The 18,421-nt window shown below is 38.6% G+C and overlaps 1 protein-coding gene across 4 annotated transcripts; it reads right to left on the bottom strand.

Annotated features, from left to right (window-relative positions):
- Positions 1-2,878: 2,878 nt before the first annotated feature.
- Positions 2,879-17,413, bottom strand: tdrd5 (tudor domain containing 5). Of its 4 annotated transcripts, none has more exons than XM_081384195.1 (17): positions 17,340-17,413; positions 16,035-16,271; positions 14,709-15,140; positions 14,469-14,626; positions 14,289-14,372; positions 14,151-14,207; positions 13,683-13,851; positions 13,392-13,570; positions 10,693-10,907; positions 10,400-10,609; positions 10,222-10,288; positions 9,526-9,723; positions 9,286-9,429; positions 7,419-7,529; positions 7,207-7,347; positions 3,678-3,819; positions 2,879-3,453 (listed from the first exon to the last, which is right to left on the bottom strand). In XM_081384195.1, exons 1-17 carry the CDS (start codon positions 17,341-17,343, stop codon positions 3,263-3,265), a joined length of 2,739 nt encoding a protein of 912 aa, XP_081240321.1. In that variant the 5' UTR covers positions 17,344-17,413; the 3' UTR covers positions 2,879-3,262. The 4 variants fall into 4 exon arrangements, with proteins under 4 accessions (XP_081240321.1, XP_081240323.1, XP_081240322.1 ...); XM_081384197.1 differs by lacking the exon at positions 17,340-17,413 and adding an exon at positions 16,498-16,593; XM_081384196.1 differs by lacking the exon at positions 17,340-17,413 and adding an exon at positions 16,498-16,593 and having other exon boundaries at positions 2,880-3,462.
- Between the last annotated feature and the right edge of the window lie 1,008 nt (positions 17,414-18,421).

Genomic DNA, 18,421 nt, shown 5'->3' with positions numbered 1-18,421 from the left:
ACCATAGACAGTATAGCGCCATTTTGATTTTTAATGGGAATGTAAGCGAGGCTGAGAGGGATAGACATGCATCTTTCAGTGGGTTTGGGTTGTACTGTTATTTAATGTGTTTCTGGATTATTCTGCTGACAAAACACTGTAAAAATATCTTTCAAAAAAATTTCAGTAGACAAAAAAACTCCAGACAACATGAGCTGTGGAAAATTATAAGTGATCTAGGAGCTTTATAGTACAGCAGATGTCATTGAAAGCCTCGCTTTCATACCGGTCATGGCGCTGCTCTAAATAAGGTCTATAGACCATGTGATAACTAGTCTTATCTAGATAGATAGGTCACATATAGACTATTTTCCAGAGAGTACCACAGGAAAACCAGGAGGTAGGACAACATCTCTATGGTAACCAGCGGCATCTTGGCAGGGAAAAGGTCTGTGTGGGTCAGTTAACCAGGGTAATATGATTTGCCATGCTGCAGTGTGCTTTAATTCGATCCCTATCAGAGCTCCCTTCCCTCTTGCATTTGTACAAAGACCCCTCTATAATGGCATCAAATCACATAAAATCACTGCGTCATCCGGCTCACGAGAAAGGTACATCTCCAAATGCTCTTTCAGTAAACAGCTTTCAAGCTTCACACAAAGACATCATAAAACAATCCGTTTGATCATGCTAATTGCACAGAAATGTTTGTTTTGATGCTCCATAGTGGCAGAATAGGCCTACTGAGATATGATGTGAAATGAAAAGTCCTTGTGTAATTTTATGGTTTGTCACTTGGATATAGGCAAACGAGCAATGCTCCAACAAACAAGTGTCACCACCAAAAGTGACTCATTGCCTTGTTTTGCTTATCGGGTTCATCTTCCATTATTGGAGCTGGCAGAGGTTAGCAAAAGATATTAGAATTCATCAGCTGTGGCAAAGCGTATTATAAGCTTGAAGGAACAGGGAGCGGAAAGGCCTAGACTGCTTTTTGACTGCGTGTGATTTGATTTTATGCTCAGTATTCAGTAAAATAGTGAAAAATGCTGACATGCATTACATTTCACAACACTAACCAGTTAATGGAAATGCAATCAGAGTATTCATGAAAGTAATCACCTGTTCCTTTGTTCGTGTAACATTTAAAACGACTGAAAAAAATCTGACAGACAGGAGGAGGATCATAAGCCATATTTAGGGAGCTTTACAACACACCTTATAAACCACTGTACCATTGCAGAAGGATGTTTTGCACTGGAAATCCCCACTCAGATTTGGAAACATTTCTGCCACACAAGATTTGGTAAATCATAATTATGACATACAAAGTCATATCTATGAGATGAAAAGGGAAATGTTCATAATAATAATAATAATAATGACTTATGTCATGACATAAGTCATAATTATGAAATAAAAAGCCAAAATTAGGATATACTAAGTCATAATTATGAAATAAAAAGTCAAAATTATGATATACCAAGTCATAATTATGAGATAAAGTCAATTAGTGCATAAAGTCAAGTGCGACAAGTTGAAATTGAGATAAGAACAGATAACAGATAATTATGAGATAAAGTCTATTATGACAAGACAGAATTTTGGCATAATAATGACTTGACGTAAGTGTCATGACATAAGTCATAACTATGAAATAAAAAGTAGAAAGGATGACATACTAAGCCAAAGTCATGGCATGAAGTCAATTATGAATAATGAAATTAATACAAAGACAAAATGATGAGAAAACGTTGAAATTATGGCAATCATAATTATGAGATAAAAAAAATCAGTTATGACAAGTCAAAATTGACAAGTCATGACTTAGTATGTCATCATTTCTACTTTTTATTTCATAGTTATGACATAAGTTGTAATTATGAGAAAATGAGTCAATTATGACAAATTAAGTCATTACAAAATTGACACTAATTATGAGATAACGTCAATTATGAAAAAATATTTTGACTAATTACTAAAACTTTTTATCATGACTTTTTATGCCATAACTGTGACTTATTTCATAACTATAACTTACTAAAGCACAATTTATTTTCTTGTGGCAAATGTGGCTGAAATGGACACAAAAAGTCAAAATTGACCAAAACATGTTTTTTTTCTTATGTGGCAAAAATGGGCTTCCATTCTCAGAAAAGTGTGTTTCTTCAATTAAACTTCATTAGCTTAGTGTCCAATGCTAATTTGGTTTCTGCAACATTCAGCTTTTTTCCCCTCCTGTTTAAATGAGGTATTATTCTTCGGTTCTCCAGCTGGTCTTGTTAAGATACCAGGCATCTCAAAGAAAGCTCGTTAAGATGCCATTAACAGTAATTGGACCAAACAAGGAAGATTCAGGACCGACTGAGTGTCGTCAACCTGCACCCTTTCCTTGGCCGCTGTTTATGCGGCGTGTTATGGATGCACTTGGTTACACGACATCCTGTTTGAGTGATTTAATATTTCAACATGTTCAGTGGAGCAAGGATCCTCCCACGGAGAATGTTGGGTCAAACTAAATATGCCAAAATGTGGTAAACAAGTTAAAAGAGTGGGCGGAATTGAATGAAGGTGTGTAAAGTAAAACAAAGCAGGGGTGTTGGAAATACAACATTGATCGTTTCTCTAAACGATCCAGTGAAACTAGACAACATTGGTCAGGGTAAGATGAACAGCACATCGGAAGAACTTCCACATGTGTGTGAGATCGTATCGGAAAAGAAAGTTTGACAATGTCTTGCCGAGTTTCTGCGAACGGTCCCAGAAAAGCAGTTGAAGCCGGTAAATTTGCCTGTAAACTACACTCGTACAAATACAATGCCTCCAAAATGTATTCAGACACTTGTCACACCTGTTATAAAATGCAAAATCAATCATCACAAAATAAATGGACACAAATTGCAGTGTATCCTCCTTTTTTATCACATTATCTTCTTTATAAAACATTTTTTGATAAAAGAAAAATACTGAATTGAACACTGAACAAGCAACTTAAAACAAACAAATGTCCAATTTGGTTCATAGTGCAAACATACAAAACTTCAGCATTGTGTATGCAAATATATAAAAATAAAGAACAATCTGCTGCTGGAGAGGCATTACGATAAAACGAATAAGAGATATATCTGCTCTGACTTGTCCTTATGTGTCCTCTGCTGCTTTTATTATATCATTTGATATATTTCTAGGATGTTGCAGCCAAAGAAATGAAAGAACAGAAGTTACTGAACATAACGAAAGTCCAAAATAGGTTCTGAAGCCAACACGCACCGCTTCTGGTTGGTCAGACTGTGTGGTTGGAGCGCCAGTGTAGGGCGTTGGCTCCGGCAGACAGGCGCGCGGCTGGTGTCAGGGCTAACGGAGATGTGTGCTGCCGGAACGGAGTGTGTGGACCCTGTCCCACGGGGACTGGACTGCTTAAAAAATGCATCATGAATTGGGAAAACGGGGGCTGGACCGGATAGACTGGTACACCTGGAAAAACTAGGAAAACTGAGCAGTGATTTGCATCATATATATATATGACACACACACACACACATATATATACACCGTATATACGTGTGTGTGTGTTATATATATATATATATATATGTTTGTTTTCAATAATTAAATTGCACTAAATGAACATGTTAAATCGATAGCCCTAATATATATACACATATACGATTTTTTTGCTTTATAGTGATGTGCTTTACCTGGATAGATGCAGTTTATCTGGATCGGGCCAGAGGTGGGGCTGGTGCATGTGGTTGAGACGGGCTGTGGTTTAGCTGGAGACACACACATCTGCAGTTCACTCACTGTTTCTTGGACAGGTGGAGGAGACACAATCTCAGGCTACGTAAAAAAAAAATAAAAAAAAAAAATGAATCCTAATAAACTAACACAATGTCTACAACAGACGCGAGCAGCACGACCTGACAAAAGCAAATAGAACCCATTGTAATCAGTGATGCTGAGCGACACGACAAGACAAATTCACAAACTGATGCCCCTGATGCCCCCGCTTGTGCAACTTGAAGAACAAATGGATTTGCAACAGCTGCTTTGTTGTGTCTGGTGTGGACAGCTTATAGCTGTTGTGGCACAACGCAACAACTGTTGTGTACGGTGTAGACAGATAATATATATATTTTTAATGTTTTTTTATATTTTTATGTTTAAAGGACCACCTCAATTTAAAGGTGCAATATGTAATATTGACAGCTAGCAGTTGAACTGGGTACTGCAATCTAAATGCAAAATATAGGAGAGGGTTGTTTCTCCCACCCCCTCCTCCTCAGACTCAACAGGGTTGCAAGATTCAGGACACGTAACAGGAGCGAGCGCAATTGACAATGGAAGGCGGTGAGAATTTCACTGTGAGTTGACTGATCCGTTTTTAAAACGCTCCCGTTCATAGAGATTTTTAGATGGATGCAAGGCTTTTTAGTTTGGGTAGAATCTGCGATATCTGACCTAGTTTGTTTGCTGACTTTCATGACTGCAATACACTGTTTTCCACCAACTGGCAATCCAGGGTGTCGAAATACTATTGGGTAATTTGGCAGTAGGCGTGATGTCACAGACAAAAACAAAACCGACATTCCGACACGGACTTCAAGCATTTTTGACGTTATCGACTCAAGAAAATTTGGCCGATATATTAAAGATTATTTCCTTCGGCTGAGACACTTCAGATGCGCACTGTTTACCATGATGGTTTTAAATTGCTTGAAATATGATAGGAAATCACTTCAAAAAAGGAACATACAGTTAAGTGTAACATACACAGCACAAGTCTGTAATACAGGCCACATAAAATTATAATGAGAACATTATAATTGTGTGCTTTGGACATGGTTTTAATTGTCAGACTTTAGTTTTTTTAATCAGGCTCTCAAAATGTACAGTGAGGAAAATAAGTATTTGAACACCCTGCTATTTTGCAAGTTCTCCCACTTGGAAATCATGGAGGGGTCTGAAATTGTCATCGTAGGTGCATGTCCACTGTGAGAGACAATCTAAAAAAAAAAAAAAATCCAGAAATCACAATGTATGATTTTTTAACTATTAATTTGTATGATACAGCTGCAAATAAGTATTTGAACACCTGTCTATCAGCTAGAATTCTGACCCTCAAAGACCTGTTAGTCTGCCTTTAAAATGTCCACCTCCACTCCATTTATTATCCTAAATTAGATGCACCTGTTTGAGGTCGTTAGCTGCATAAAGACATCTGTCCACCCCATACAATCAGTAAGAATCCAACTACTAACATGGCCAAGACCAAAGAGCTGTCTAAAGACACTAGAGACAAAATTGTACACCTCCACAAGGCTGGAAAGGGCTACGGGGAAATTGCCAAGCAGCTTGATGAAAAAAGGTCCACTGTTGGAGCAATCATTAGAAAATGGAAGAAGCTAAACATGACTGTCAATCTCCCTCGGACTGGGGCTCCATGCAAGATCTCACCTCGTGGGGTCTCAATGATCCTAAGAAAGGTGAGAAATCAGCCCAGAACTACACGGGAGGAGCTGGTCAATGACCTGAAAAGAGCTGGGACCACCGTTTCCAAGGTTACTGTTGGTAATACACTAAGGCGTCATGGTTTGAAATCATGCATGGCACAGAAGGTTCCCCTGCTTAAACCAGCACGTCAAGGCCCGTCTTAAGTTTGCCAATGACCATTTGGATGATCCAGAGGAGTCATGGGAGAAAGTCATGTGGTCAGATGAGACCAAAATAGAACTTTTTGGTCATAATTCCACTAAACGTGTTTGGAGGAAGAAGAATGATGAGTACCATATCCCAAGAACACCATCCCTACTGTGAAGCATGGGGGTGGTAGCATCATGCTTTGGGGGTGTTTTTCTGCACATGGGACAGGGCGACTGCACTGTATTAAGGCGAGCATGACCGGGGCCATTTATTGCGAGATTTTGGGGAACAACCTCCTTCCCTCAGTTAGAGCATTGAAGATGGGTCGAGGCTGGGTCTTCCAACATGACAATGACCCGAAGCACACAGCCAGGATAACCAAGGAGTGGCTCTGTAAGAAGCATATCAAGGTTCTGGCGTGGCCTAGCCAGTCTCCAGACCTAAACCCAATAGAGAATCTTTGGAGGGAGCTCAAACTCCGTGTTTCTCAGCGACAGACCAGAAACCTGACTGATCTAGAGAAGATCTGTGTGGAGGAGTGGGCCAAAATCCCTCCTGCAGTGTGTGCAAACCTGGTGAAAAACTACAGGAAATGTTTGACCTCTGTAATTGCAAACAAAGGCTACTGTACCAAATATTAACATTGATTTTCTCAGGTGTTCAAATACTTATTTGCAGCTGTATCATACAAATAAATAGTTAAAAAAAAATCATACATTGTGATTTCTGGATTTTTTTTTAGATTATGTCTCTCACAGTGGACATGCACCTACGATGACAAATTCAGACCCCTCCATGATTTCTAAGTGAGAGAACTTGCAAAATAGCAGGGTGTTCAAATACTTAATTTCCTCACTGTATATAAAAATTTGGATTTAGATTAAACAGCAAATACATCAGTTATCAGCTTTCAAAAATAAAGAATTATTTCCAAAATGTTCATATCGGTGCATCCCTAATGATGTATTTTATGTCATAGAATAAAACGTAAATATATTTGAGAATTGGACCCTAAACTAAAGTGTGACCAAAGTCTTCATTTCATTTTTTTTTTATAATAAATATTAAGTATTATAGCAAGTATTAAATATTTCAACATATTTTCAATAATAACAAGACTATTGGCAGGTATTTTAGCACTTACTTTAACAAAGAAATGGCAACTGCACATTTATAAGCTAGATTCTGAAATTTCACCCTGCAAATAGCTGAAAATGACTATTGCACGTCTCTTGTAGAAACTTGCCTTTTCCGATGAACCGTTCAGTTGAATGATTAAGCAGATGAACCTCTGCGGAGAGGCTAATTAACATTCTCATCTAATCAGCGCACAATTAAGATCAACTGCCTCCCAAAGGGCTCAGCGGGAGAACGGGGCTGTAATGGGGAACAATACGTCAGGAGATTAAATCTCCAGACACGCAGCACAGCACCTTGTGTCATTCTGAGCGACGACTGTGTGCTAAACGCCATGACGGAGGAACGAAAGGCTGAATCCTTTCATGAGCAGATTTTACCTCAAAAAACATTTGACACTCAAAAGCTGTCATGTCATGCCTATTGTGTACGAGATGGCGTTCTTACTTTCGATTCGTCTTCTGTCTTGACGTCAGGTTCATGTTTCGTCTTATCTGTTTTGTCCTCTGCTGTCCACCCTTGATCCCATTGACTGCAGCATAATGGGTTTTTACCCTGCACAGCCTCGGACGGATTTACTTTCTCACTCTGAAAGAAGATTTGAGGTTTAAAGAAACGAATCCAAAATATTATTGTACATAACGTGGAATAAGACTCACTTGAGCCTCAGTGTTGACGTCAGGAACATTTATACACTCGAGGGGAGGAAGGTCCAGGCTTGGTTCTACGTCAATGGAGAAGTTGGTTTCTACATTTTCAGAGCTGGAACCCTGGAAAGAACAAACCCAGAGTTCAAAATGAAGGCTCGCAAATTACTTTGGTCATTTGGCCACAAACTTTATTAGAATGTTAATGCAATATAATAGGTTGTTTTAATTAAATTGTGACAACTGCTTGCCTCACATTTGGAACTTGTATGGATCTAAATAAACAATGCTAAATGCTAATCAAACATAAAATCGAGAGTGGCAATCATTAGCTATATTATTAGATGTTGTTTTGTGTGAAAACGGCCAGATGGAAGAAGCTGTCCTCTGCAACCAAGGAAGATATTGTTAAAAGTGCTAAATCTGGTCAATCGGTTTAAGACAAACAGAACCTCAGATACTTAGATCTCTTGAGATATGGACACCACAAACACATACTGCCATTTGTCTCCACACCACACAGAGTGAAGCCAGTCCTTCATTCACATTTGTCCCTTCTCCCCCACATCCTTCACTTTACACATTCTTCTCTTCACTTACAAAAATTATATAAAAATGTCAATACAAGTGAATTAACAGTCATGTTTGATATCATTTAAAATGTCTCAGTGCGACTGGTACAATGGTCTCATCTCCACAGAAGTAAACCAAATTGTAATAAGGGTGAGAGATACTTTGCTTATTGGGTGTGCACTTTTTCCCAGGGTCCTTCATCCAAACTACCTCAAGACACTCAGCATCATGTATTTTTCTAACGTCAGGTAACTTACACATCTTTTCTCATTATCTCTGAGCATTTGATGTTATTGTATTGATTATCTTTGAATTGATTATGTATTTGGCATGAAACATTTACCTGACTAATAATAAATTGTAACATTTGGATTTATTCCGACTTACTCTGAAATTATTAACTCTAGTAGATTACGTTAAGTCCATAAGGATCAGGTTAGTAAACGGATGTGAATTCAGAGATCCGACTAACACATCGGCATAGTCAATGTATACTTAGAACTGTAGAGGCTAATAATGGGTTTTCCGTTTAGAACAACAGAGTGTTGTTAGACCAATCTAAATAAGGGTGAGTCTCGACCTCTAATTATTGTATAGCATTATTCTAACTAAGTGTACGTGGGAAACCACAACATAATAATACAAAGTTACCGTTAGAAGTAGTTAAGTTGGTCAGCTTGGTTCTATGGTAATGGTTATGGCCTCTCGTTAGATATGATCTTACCTTAAGTGTGTTCAAATCTATGGGGACTAAATAATATATTCTAGAATGAGCAAAGTGGAGTACGGCCGTCTAAGATATTAGTCAATCGCCTCTGACTGACGTGCTTGTGATTATGAGATTGTATACCCGGCCGCTGCGAGACTCGAAGTGTTATAGGGATCCGGATGAACGAATGTAATTTCAATAAAGAGTTAAATAGAATAATCAAACATTCACCTAACTTTAATGATTAACAAACATCAAGAAAAGCCTTTTCATTTTTGGAGTCAGATGAAACAAAGAGGTAATTAAATTACTTTGCCACGCTGAAAATTAACTAATATATTTTGTTGTAAATTTAAAAGTAATGCATTACTTTACTAGTTACTTGAAAAAAGTAATCCGATTACATAACTCGCACTACTTGAGTAAAAACTGATATACGTCCCTTTAACAGCACCCATAGGACCCATAATATTCCTCCATTTACAGCCTCAGCAGACAGACCTGCCCTCCATCAGCAGTTGAAGGGCACTGTAATTCACAGAGAGCTTGCCGCCCATCAGTGCTGTATCATGACACTGAAAGCTTGATTAAAGGTACCGTTTGAGAGGAGCTTGGACAGCCATTTCCCTGAGAGCGGATCTCTATATCCGGAGAACACGTGGAGGGTGTGAGAGACTCCTTTACATCATCGATCTGATCATCTCCGAGGTAAGACGTCAATGGATTGAACTGCCCTGACACCTAAAAAGCCAAACGAGAAGAAACAAGCAACCACTGGAGATCAGATTTTAATCAGGTCTACGGTAAGTGGGTATAAAAGAAGATTTGTGTCCAGACCAATCCGTAAGCTGTAATGCAGGGAAGGGCGTGGCCCTCTTTCTGTAGGGCGGAGTGAACGTAAACATCCTCCTCCGTGTTGGTGTCGCACAGGAAGAGCAACAGGAAGTTGTTCTGGTAGCTGTGAATGGCGGCCACCAGAGTGCGCTCACAACACATCCTCTGGAAAGAGCTGATAGCACTCTGAGTCCAAATGCTCTGAGAAGAAAGCCAAGACATGTCTCTAGTGTTGTTTAAAAAACAGACTGGATCAACACTACAGTATGAAAAAACAAACATACAACACAACAATTGTATTCAGATTCAAAAATAAATTACTTGTGTGTCATGTCTTTTAATGAATCGTTCAAAAAGACTCATACGTCCGAAGTCAAATATTTCCCTACCATACACCATACTGTACTATATACACTATACTACAGTGTGCTATACATGGGCGAATACATTGTATTGGCGAAAACTGCAGAGATTCCGAAGTGCGCATACGACGGACCCTTAATATCCCATGAGACCACGGAGGGGATTTATGAATGTCAGTGAAGGGACACAACAGATGCTGTATGTTATTTTCAGTTTTCATAATATTTTTATTTCAGTTTATTTTTTTTGAGTAATATTTATATTTTATTTGAGATTTATTTCAATTAACAAAAACAATTTTTAATAGTTTTAGTTAATAATAACACCACTTCTTACCGTGATGGGCCGAACTCCAGCTAACATTGTTGGGACAGCCTGAGCAGGGAGGTCAGCGTAACAAGCTCTGGAAAGATTTTCGGATTATACAGAGCAGCAGAGATACAAACACATGTCCATATGTCCAACTTTAATTTATACTACTACAAATTTGATTTATAACAAATGATGAATTTACTTGAGAAATCTGAGGCTGTTTCGTTCCACTTTTGTGATGTCTCCGAAGTCGACGTAGTACACCTTTACTTCGGTATCACTGAACACCTCGTGGATCACCACACGGTAGAACCACATGTCTCTTGGGGCCACACAGCACACCTGACCCGGCCGCACATAGGCATCAGGCAGCCTGTATCTCTCCGCCACATCTGGGTAGGAGTAACAGCTCCTGGAAACAGGAATTGGGCATGATCGGAATGACACGCTATGCAATCCCAGCCCAAATAATTATGAAACTAGTCAGCGAGATACCTCATTTCAATCATCATGTTCTCCAGGGCTCTGGCCTCCTTGTTTTGGCTGAAGCGGATGTAGAAGTGGCTGGGTGACTCCGTCTGCTCCACAAGGACTGGCACCAGCTCTCTCTCTCTCCTGCGATTTGGCGGCTTCAGCTTCTGGCAGCGCACCGCGTCTGGAGGAACCGCTGAGACATGACTCACCATCAACTCTGGGAAAAGATCCCCCATCTACAACAAACAGTCACACACACATTGATTTTTTTGTTTTAGCATATAGAGAGATCTATCTATCCTTACATTTTTATTTTTAGTATATACAGATATCCATCTATATACAGTATATAATTTGTTATACATGTCATATTTTATTATGTAACATAGGTTATATACCTTAGTTTATAATATGAATATAAATTTTACATGATATTTACAGATATCTCTCTCGGTTTTTTATATATGTATATATACACATTTTTAATACATATACATATATATATATATATATATATATATACACACACACATACGTATACAGTGAGGAAAATAAGTATTTGAACACCCTGCTATTTTGCAAGTTCTCCCACTTGGAAATCATGGAGGGGTCTGAAATTGTCATCGTAGGTGCATGTCCACTGTGAGAGACATAATCTAAAAAAAAAAATCCAGAAATCACAATACAGGTATATGATTTTTTTAACTATTTATTTGTATGATACAGCTGCAAATAAGTTTTTGAACACCTGTCTATCAGCTAGAATTCTGACCCTCAAATACCTGTTAGTCTGCCTTTAAAATGTCCACCTCCACTCCATTTATTATCCTAAATTAGATGCACCTGTTTGAGGTTGTTAGCTGCATAAAGACATCTGTCCACCCCATACAATCAGTAAGAATCCAACTACTAACATGGCCAAGACCAAAGAGCTGTCCAAAGACACTAGAGACAAAATTGTACACCTCCACAAGGCTGGAAAGGGCTACGGGGAAATTGCCAAGCAGCTTGGTGAAAAAAGGTCCACTGTTGAAGCAATCATTAGAAAATGGAAGAAGCTAAACGTGACTGTCAATCTCCCTTGGACTGGGGCTCCATGCAAGATCTCACCTCGTGGGGTCTCAATGATCCTAAGAAAGGTGAGAAATCAGCCCAAAACTACACGGGAGGAGCTGGTCAATGACCTGAAAAGAGCTGGGACCACCGTTTCCAAGGTTACTGTTGGTAATACACTAAGACGTCACGGTTTGAAATCATGCATGGCACGGAAGGTTCCCCTGCTTAAACCAGCACATGTCAAGGCCCGTCTTAAGTTTGCCAATGACCATTTGGATGATCCAGAGGAGTCATGGGAGAAAGTCATGTGGTCAGATGAGACCAAAATAGAACTTTTTGGTCATAATTCCACTAAACGTGTTTGGAGGAAGAAGAATGATGAGTACCATCCCAAGAACACCATCCCTACTGTGAAGCATGGGGGTGGTAGCATCATGCTTTGGGGGTGTTTTTCTGCACATGGGACAGGGCGACTGCACTGTATTAAGGCGAGCATGACCGGGGCCATGTATTGCGAGATTTTGGGGAACAACCTCCTTCCCTCAGTTAGAGCATTGAAGATGGGTCGAGTCTGGGTCTTCCAACATGACAATGACCCGAAGCACACAGCCAGGATAACCAAGGAGTGGCTCTGTAAGAAGCATATCAAGGTTCTGGCGTGGCCTAGCCAGTCTCCAGACCTAAACCCAATAGAGAATCTTTGGAGGGAGCTCAAACTCCGTGTTTCTCAGCGACAGCCCAGAAACCTGACTGATCTAGAGAAGATCTGTGTGGAGGAGTGGGCCAAAATCCCTCCTGCAGTGTGTGCAAACCTGGTGAAAAACTACAGGAAACGTTTGACCTCTGTAATTGCAAACAAAGGCTACTGTACCAAATATTAACATTGATTTTTTCAGGTGTTCAAATAATTATTTGCAGCTGTATCATACAAATAAATAGTTTAAAAAATCATACATTGTGATTTCTGGATTTTTTTTTTTTGATTATGTCTCTCACAGTGGACATGCACCTACGATGACAATTTCAGACCCCTCCATGATTTCTAAGTGGGAGAACTTGCAAAATAGCAGGGTGTTCAAATACATCCATACTATGTAGTTAGTAGTGCGGTCAAATCGACAAATCACATCGTACATAAGTTTGTAAATATATAGTGTGTATATATACACTTCAGATGCAAAAACCTCTAAGTCCATCTGACATTTTTCTTTTAAATAAGCATTTTTAGGTTTTTAATTTTACACTTATCAGTGACATTTTTGAAAATAAGGCTAACTCAATAACTAACTAAATAACCTTTTCATTGCCATTAAAGTGAAATTTCTGAACCCAAACATCAGAGCCTGATAAATCCTAATTTAAAAGAAAAATGTCATGTATATATATATATATATATATATATATATATATATATATATATATATATATATATATATATATATATATATATATATATATATATATATATATATATATATATATATATATATATATTTTACAAATTTTTATGGTAGATGCAATTAATCGACTGACAGCACTAACACCAATTTTATGTATTATTTAAATTAAATATTACATTACAAAAGTGCAACTCTGAAAGTTTACTGTAGGGGATGATTAATCTGGGAAGGAAAGGTAATGGATTATCACTAATGGCTCTTAACCTGATGGATGGTTTTATTGGTGATTTTGAGCTCAGCGTCAGACTCTTGAGGGTCCGTGGATTGCTCCATCTCTTCGCGCTCCCAGGCAGATTCTGCATAGCTCAAGTAATAGGCCTTGCTGGAGGGATTCTGTGATTCGTCCGTCGGACTGGAAGTGGTGCCGTGATCCGGGGATAATTCTTGCAAAAGGAATACATCACAATCAAAGTCTCATTAAAGGTGATCAATGAATCTGAAGCACTCGTTTGTTTTGTTCCAATCCATAGGACACAAATAAGAAAAGGGGAGTACCAGATTTACTGGGTTGTGTGTCGTTTGGTTTGAACTCCACGACCATCCAGTGGTTTTCACTCTCGTCAGCACCTCTTTGGATTGAAAATGTATCACTTAAAGCACCAACCATCTCAGTCACGCTCAGAAAGCCACACTGGCTGACCGGCAACTCCTCACCATACATTCGCTAACAGCAAAAAAAACAGACCACAAGTTAGAATAGTGCCATCTAGCAACTCAAAAAATATAGCTGAGGATAATATGTTGTAGTTTTCACAGAGTGATACAAGATTCTGACCATCATGTCATGGTTTATTTTGCAAAAACTTCTGGCTGACCACATATTATACCTTATACAAAAACAAAAACATAAAATGTTAATGCCCCCAAAAAATAGGCTTCATTTTCTGCATGCAAAATACAAATTCTTAATTTCTTCTTCAGATATGACCTCAGATATGTTCTAGACAGGCTTTGTGATAATACCTTGTATTCTGTGGGTAGATTGTGAATGGAGATCCCATTGCCATTTTCAGCTACAACCTAAAATAAGATCTATATCTCATAAGCCACGGTGAAAATATGAGACAAGAAAGGCTGAGTTTTTAAGCAGTTATGTCTGACCTTCCGTAGCTTATCTTTCAGTTCGCGGCTGACGGTGCCAGCGGTGCCCTTCTCGAGAATCTGCTGTCTGAGCTCCTCCTCAAGCTGGAAGATTTACCCCGACAGTATTGATTTATTTATAGCACAATTATAGCGAAATATCACACTTATCTCACACAAGCGCTTAGACAATATCCAAACCTTAAAAATGGTTTCTTCAAAAGAGTGCTCTTGCTTCACAGGCTCTGGTTTAGGAACAGCAGGGGACAATGGTGAACTTTGCTGGTCCCTTTCTGGCGGTGAAGTTGCTTTAAGACTGAATCCCACCGGCTTCTGTTTTACCACCAAAGGAGGTTCCACTGCAAAATAAAATCAAGAGCAATCATCATGCAAAAGATCATCAAATTAGGCTTTCAATAGATTCCAAAATCATATACATACACTTCTTGGAAAGACTCGGCATCTGATTTTCGGTCTGATTTAGTGGCACTACGGGGCTTTTCAGAATTAGTTGCGAGCCAGTGCGACTCTGCTGCATGATTATGAAATCCGTGGCAGCCGCCAGCATCTCGGATATGGAGTAGAAGCCGTATTGAGTGATCTGGAGCGGCTTTCCGAACTGCACCGTATACCTGTATTCCAGCTCTGATAATCTGACCGGTCCATGAGATAGTAATTGTTTTAGTTGGCTGCGCAGTTGAGCAGGCAGGGCGGGCTTTGCTGGGCCACGCCGAGGGAGAATAACGGGCTGATGCCGTGGAAAAGAGGTGTGGAAGTTCACCAGATTTCCTCTCCGATTGTTAACTTTGGGTTTGTGGTCCCGTTGCTTGGAAACTAGCTCTTCGATGCCTTTAGTGGTCTCGTCTCCAATAGCTGCAAATGGATAAAACTTTTAACCACAGTACACAAAAATGACCTCAGTTTTGAAGTGACAGTTCGGTATGTTCTTGGTACAGCAACAAAAAAGACGTATATAAATATTTCATCTGTGGAACACACACTGAGATTATTAGAAAAACAATAAAGTTCATATAATGCAAGTGGATGGGTCCTTCAAAGTTGACACTTCAAAAACAATACAAAATGAATGACTAATCCCCAGTTGATGAATCAATGTTTTCTGAAGCGAAACAATAGGGGTGTGTGTGGGGGTAACATGCAAATCAGTTCTAGCCAACTGTCATACATGTGTTTGCTTGATGTAAACGTCAGCACATTGTGGATGCGTGTTGTGAAACTCTGCGTCACTTCTTGCATGAGTTTCACAACGCACTAACATCACGCTTCACAACATGCTAGCATTTATGTCCAGCGAATGCACGTTTGACAGTTGCCCTGAAGCAATGGTTTATAGTTTAATAAGTTTAAAATATTGGTACATTTCTCACTTAAAATCTCTGCTTGTGTTCCAGAGAAGAACTAAAGTCATATACATCTGAGACAGCATGAGGGTGAGTAAATGAGAGCATTTTAATTCCTTGGGTGGAATATCCCTTTCACAGATTTCAAGTCAAATCAAAGCAAAAGTATTGATGACTCATCTTACTCTTAGGGGCGTATTCAAAAGTTTGTCCAATCAAATGCTCTCTAGACTGAGAAAGCCCCTCCCCTTAACACCAAGAGCTTCTGAATATCAATAGCAAGTCGTAAATCATACAAATGGTGTCTTCAAGAAGTTTTAGCATTAATATATACACAGTATAGACCTTCTCTAGGCCATAAACAATGATTTACCAACTAACAAAAGGGTTGAAATACTGAAATCACCTTTTAAAATGATGCTGCCATCTAGGTGGTACTCCAAGTGCACAACATCCGGCATTTCCTTGACCATATCCAAAACATTTCTGAATCCCAGTAACCTGAGGGGAATGGGGAAGCCCAGCATGGTCTGGTAGTCTCTCTTGAGCTGCTCAGGGGTCAAGCCACGCTTAGCTGAGATTAAGAGAGACCGGACGTCCTTCTTCAAACCCGCGAGGAGCTGATCTTGGGTCATTCTGATAGCTAAAAACAGAATTTACTTACTAACAGCTGACAGAAACATAACAGTTTTAAAGTTAATATTAGTTCATCATGATGTCAACACACGAGTTAACCAACTGCAAAATAATAACAGACCAACAACAACAAAAAAAAAACAGTTCATTGTTATTTTAGCCTATTGACAACATTGCTTTAACATTTATATAATTTATTTGTCTTTTATTGTGGTTTATGGACAAGTTATTACCTTTTGAGCAAGATAAACACGTTTTCTCGTTCGGTGAAGATCACGCGACAGGCCGCGTTTTTAAAAAATGAGAATTGTGTATCACACAGGTGCAGCGTATGACGTCAATGGAGCGAAGTTTATGTCAAAAATATCCTCCGAGATGAACTTTTAAGAGTGCAGGTGAAAGTGTATTTCATTAGCGTCTCTGTGGGCAGATGCAGCTGACTCCGTGAGACACGTGCTTTATCAGCATGGGTCGAGCTGCTGCTGAGACCGCACATTCCGAGTTTACACATACCGGTAGCTTTAATGTTTCTGTTGTATAGCCTACTTTTTCTTTATTTCCATGATTTTTTTTTCTACCAGATTCTGTAGTTTTCCATTTCTCTTAAATGAAATAAAAACTATACAAAACGTGCTACAAAAACTGCGGGAACCAGGTGCTAAAAACATACAAGCATGTAATGTTTATTTTATTCAAAAAGTCTTTTCACATAAAAAAAAGGATAATTATATTATTTGCAAATTTATATATAAACATAAACTGAAGCATTTTGCACACACACACAAAAAAAAGTCAGACTTGACACCATGTTGAAAATTACCATAATGTCAAGGTTTCAACTTGTTAAAAGCAATTACAGCTTGTAAAATGGGACTTTTCTGAAAGATCCTACTTGTTCCACATAACCGCTGCAGATTGATATAAGCGTCAATAGTGTCATTCCCAGTTTGAGGATGTGAACAGATCCGAATAGAACATCACGTGTTGTTGCTGCAGAGCAAGTACAGGAACTTGCTACTGCCAATACATGCCATCATACATAAGTTCCGCTACACAAATAGCATTTGTCAATTACCCATAGCAGATCTATACAGGTGGAGCTGGGGAGGTGGAGGGTTTTAGATGAACTCTGAAAACATGCTGCAAACTGCTATAGTGAATGGTAACCAGCCATTTAAATGTTTAGCAGCAAGCTCATTGGCTGCAGATGCGGCATGAACCAATCAGCTTGTGCCAAGTAGTTAAGGTGTAAATATCATCAGCTGCTTCAGCCTGTATCTTCTAGTTTCATGACAGAACTAGGGATTTATTGTTTTAGTTGCTTGTTGTTTAATTTGTGTATACTGTATACACACACACGACCTTGATATTGCATTTTTCCTCAATCGCTTCAGCTCAATTCTCAAATGAGACATTTTTTTCTCTCAAAACAATAAAGTCAGATCTCTGAACAGTTTCTTGTTCATATCAGATTTTAATTTCTCATTGATTTAAGCAAATTGTTGACACGTGTGCAAAAGAGTAAGTATAATTGTCTACAATTTGCACAATGACTAAATGCACAAGACTTGTTGAACAAAACTGATGAGTTGATTCTCAGTGAAATTGTCACAACTTCTAAACATTCTTTCATCGTGTGAGCAAACACATGCAAAATGCTCAATACAGTGATCAAAATCGGTCAGACATGTTATATTCCATAAATATTTATGACATGGAATGTTTGTAATGTTTGCTAAACTGACAAATGGCCTGCATTTGTAAAGGAATCAATCTTACCAATCAACCAATTTATCAGCACATTTGTATTTTTACAGTACATTTGTTTCTAGAAATGTGTTACATGTAAACTAAAAATTATTGTCATGGAAGAGCAATAGGAAGATATGTAACTAAGAAGATATACTGTATGTGTTAGAGAAAGACATAAGAGAGTGTGTAAAAATGAACAATCAACTGAGAATTTTCAGTTTACATGTTACATGTTTCTGCAAAAATAAATGTGCTTTAGACACAAATGTTCAATTTCTTTTTGTGTATTACAGTGTTGACTTTTCCCAGTCAATTTCACCTACTGTCTGAATCTATTTAAAATGCTCAGTGTGATGGTATAGAAAGTAGTTAGTGTCAACAAAAAAGTAGTTATTTTTTTATTTT

Source organism: Scardinius erythrophthalmus, assembly GCF_964197995.2.
Source record: "Scardinius erythrophthalmus genome assembly, chromosome: 14".
Lineage (NCBI taxonomy): Eukaryota > Metazoa > Chordata > Actinopteri > Cypriniformes > Leuciscidae > Scardinius > Scardinius erythrophthalmus.
The sequence above is the reverse complement of the archived record's forward strand: the minus strand, read 5'-3'. Positions and strand labels throughout refer to the sequence as shown.

Excerpts from the sequence above, each read along its gene's own strand:
- tdrd5 (XM_081384194.1), bottom strand. The coding sequence starts at position 16,263 with ATGACCCAAGATCAGCTCCTCGCGGGTTTGAAGAAGGACGTCCGGTCT. Across the intron at positions 14,208-14,288 it reads TGAAAGATAAGCTACGGAAG|GTTGTAGCTGAAAATGGCAA; the intron begins GTCAGACATAAC and ends ATCTTATTTTAG. Across the intron at positions 9,724-10,221 it reads CTGGAGTTCGGCCCATCACG|AGCATTTGGACTCAGAGTGC; the intron begins GTAAGAAGTGGT and ends CTTTCTTCTCAG.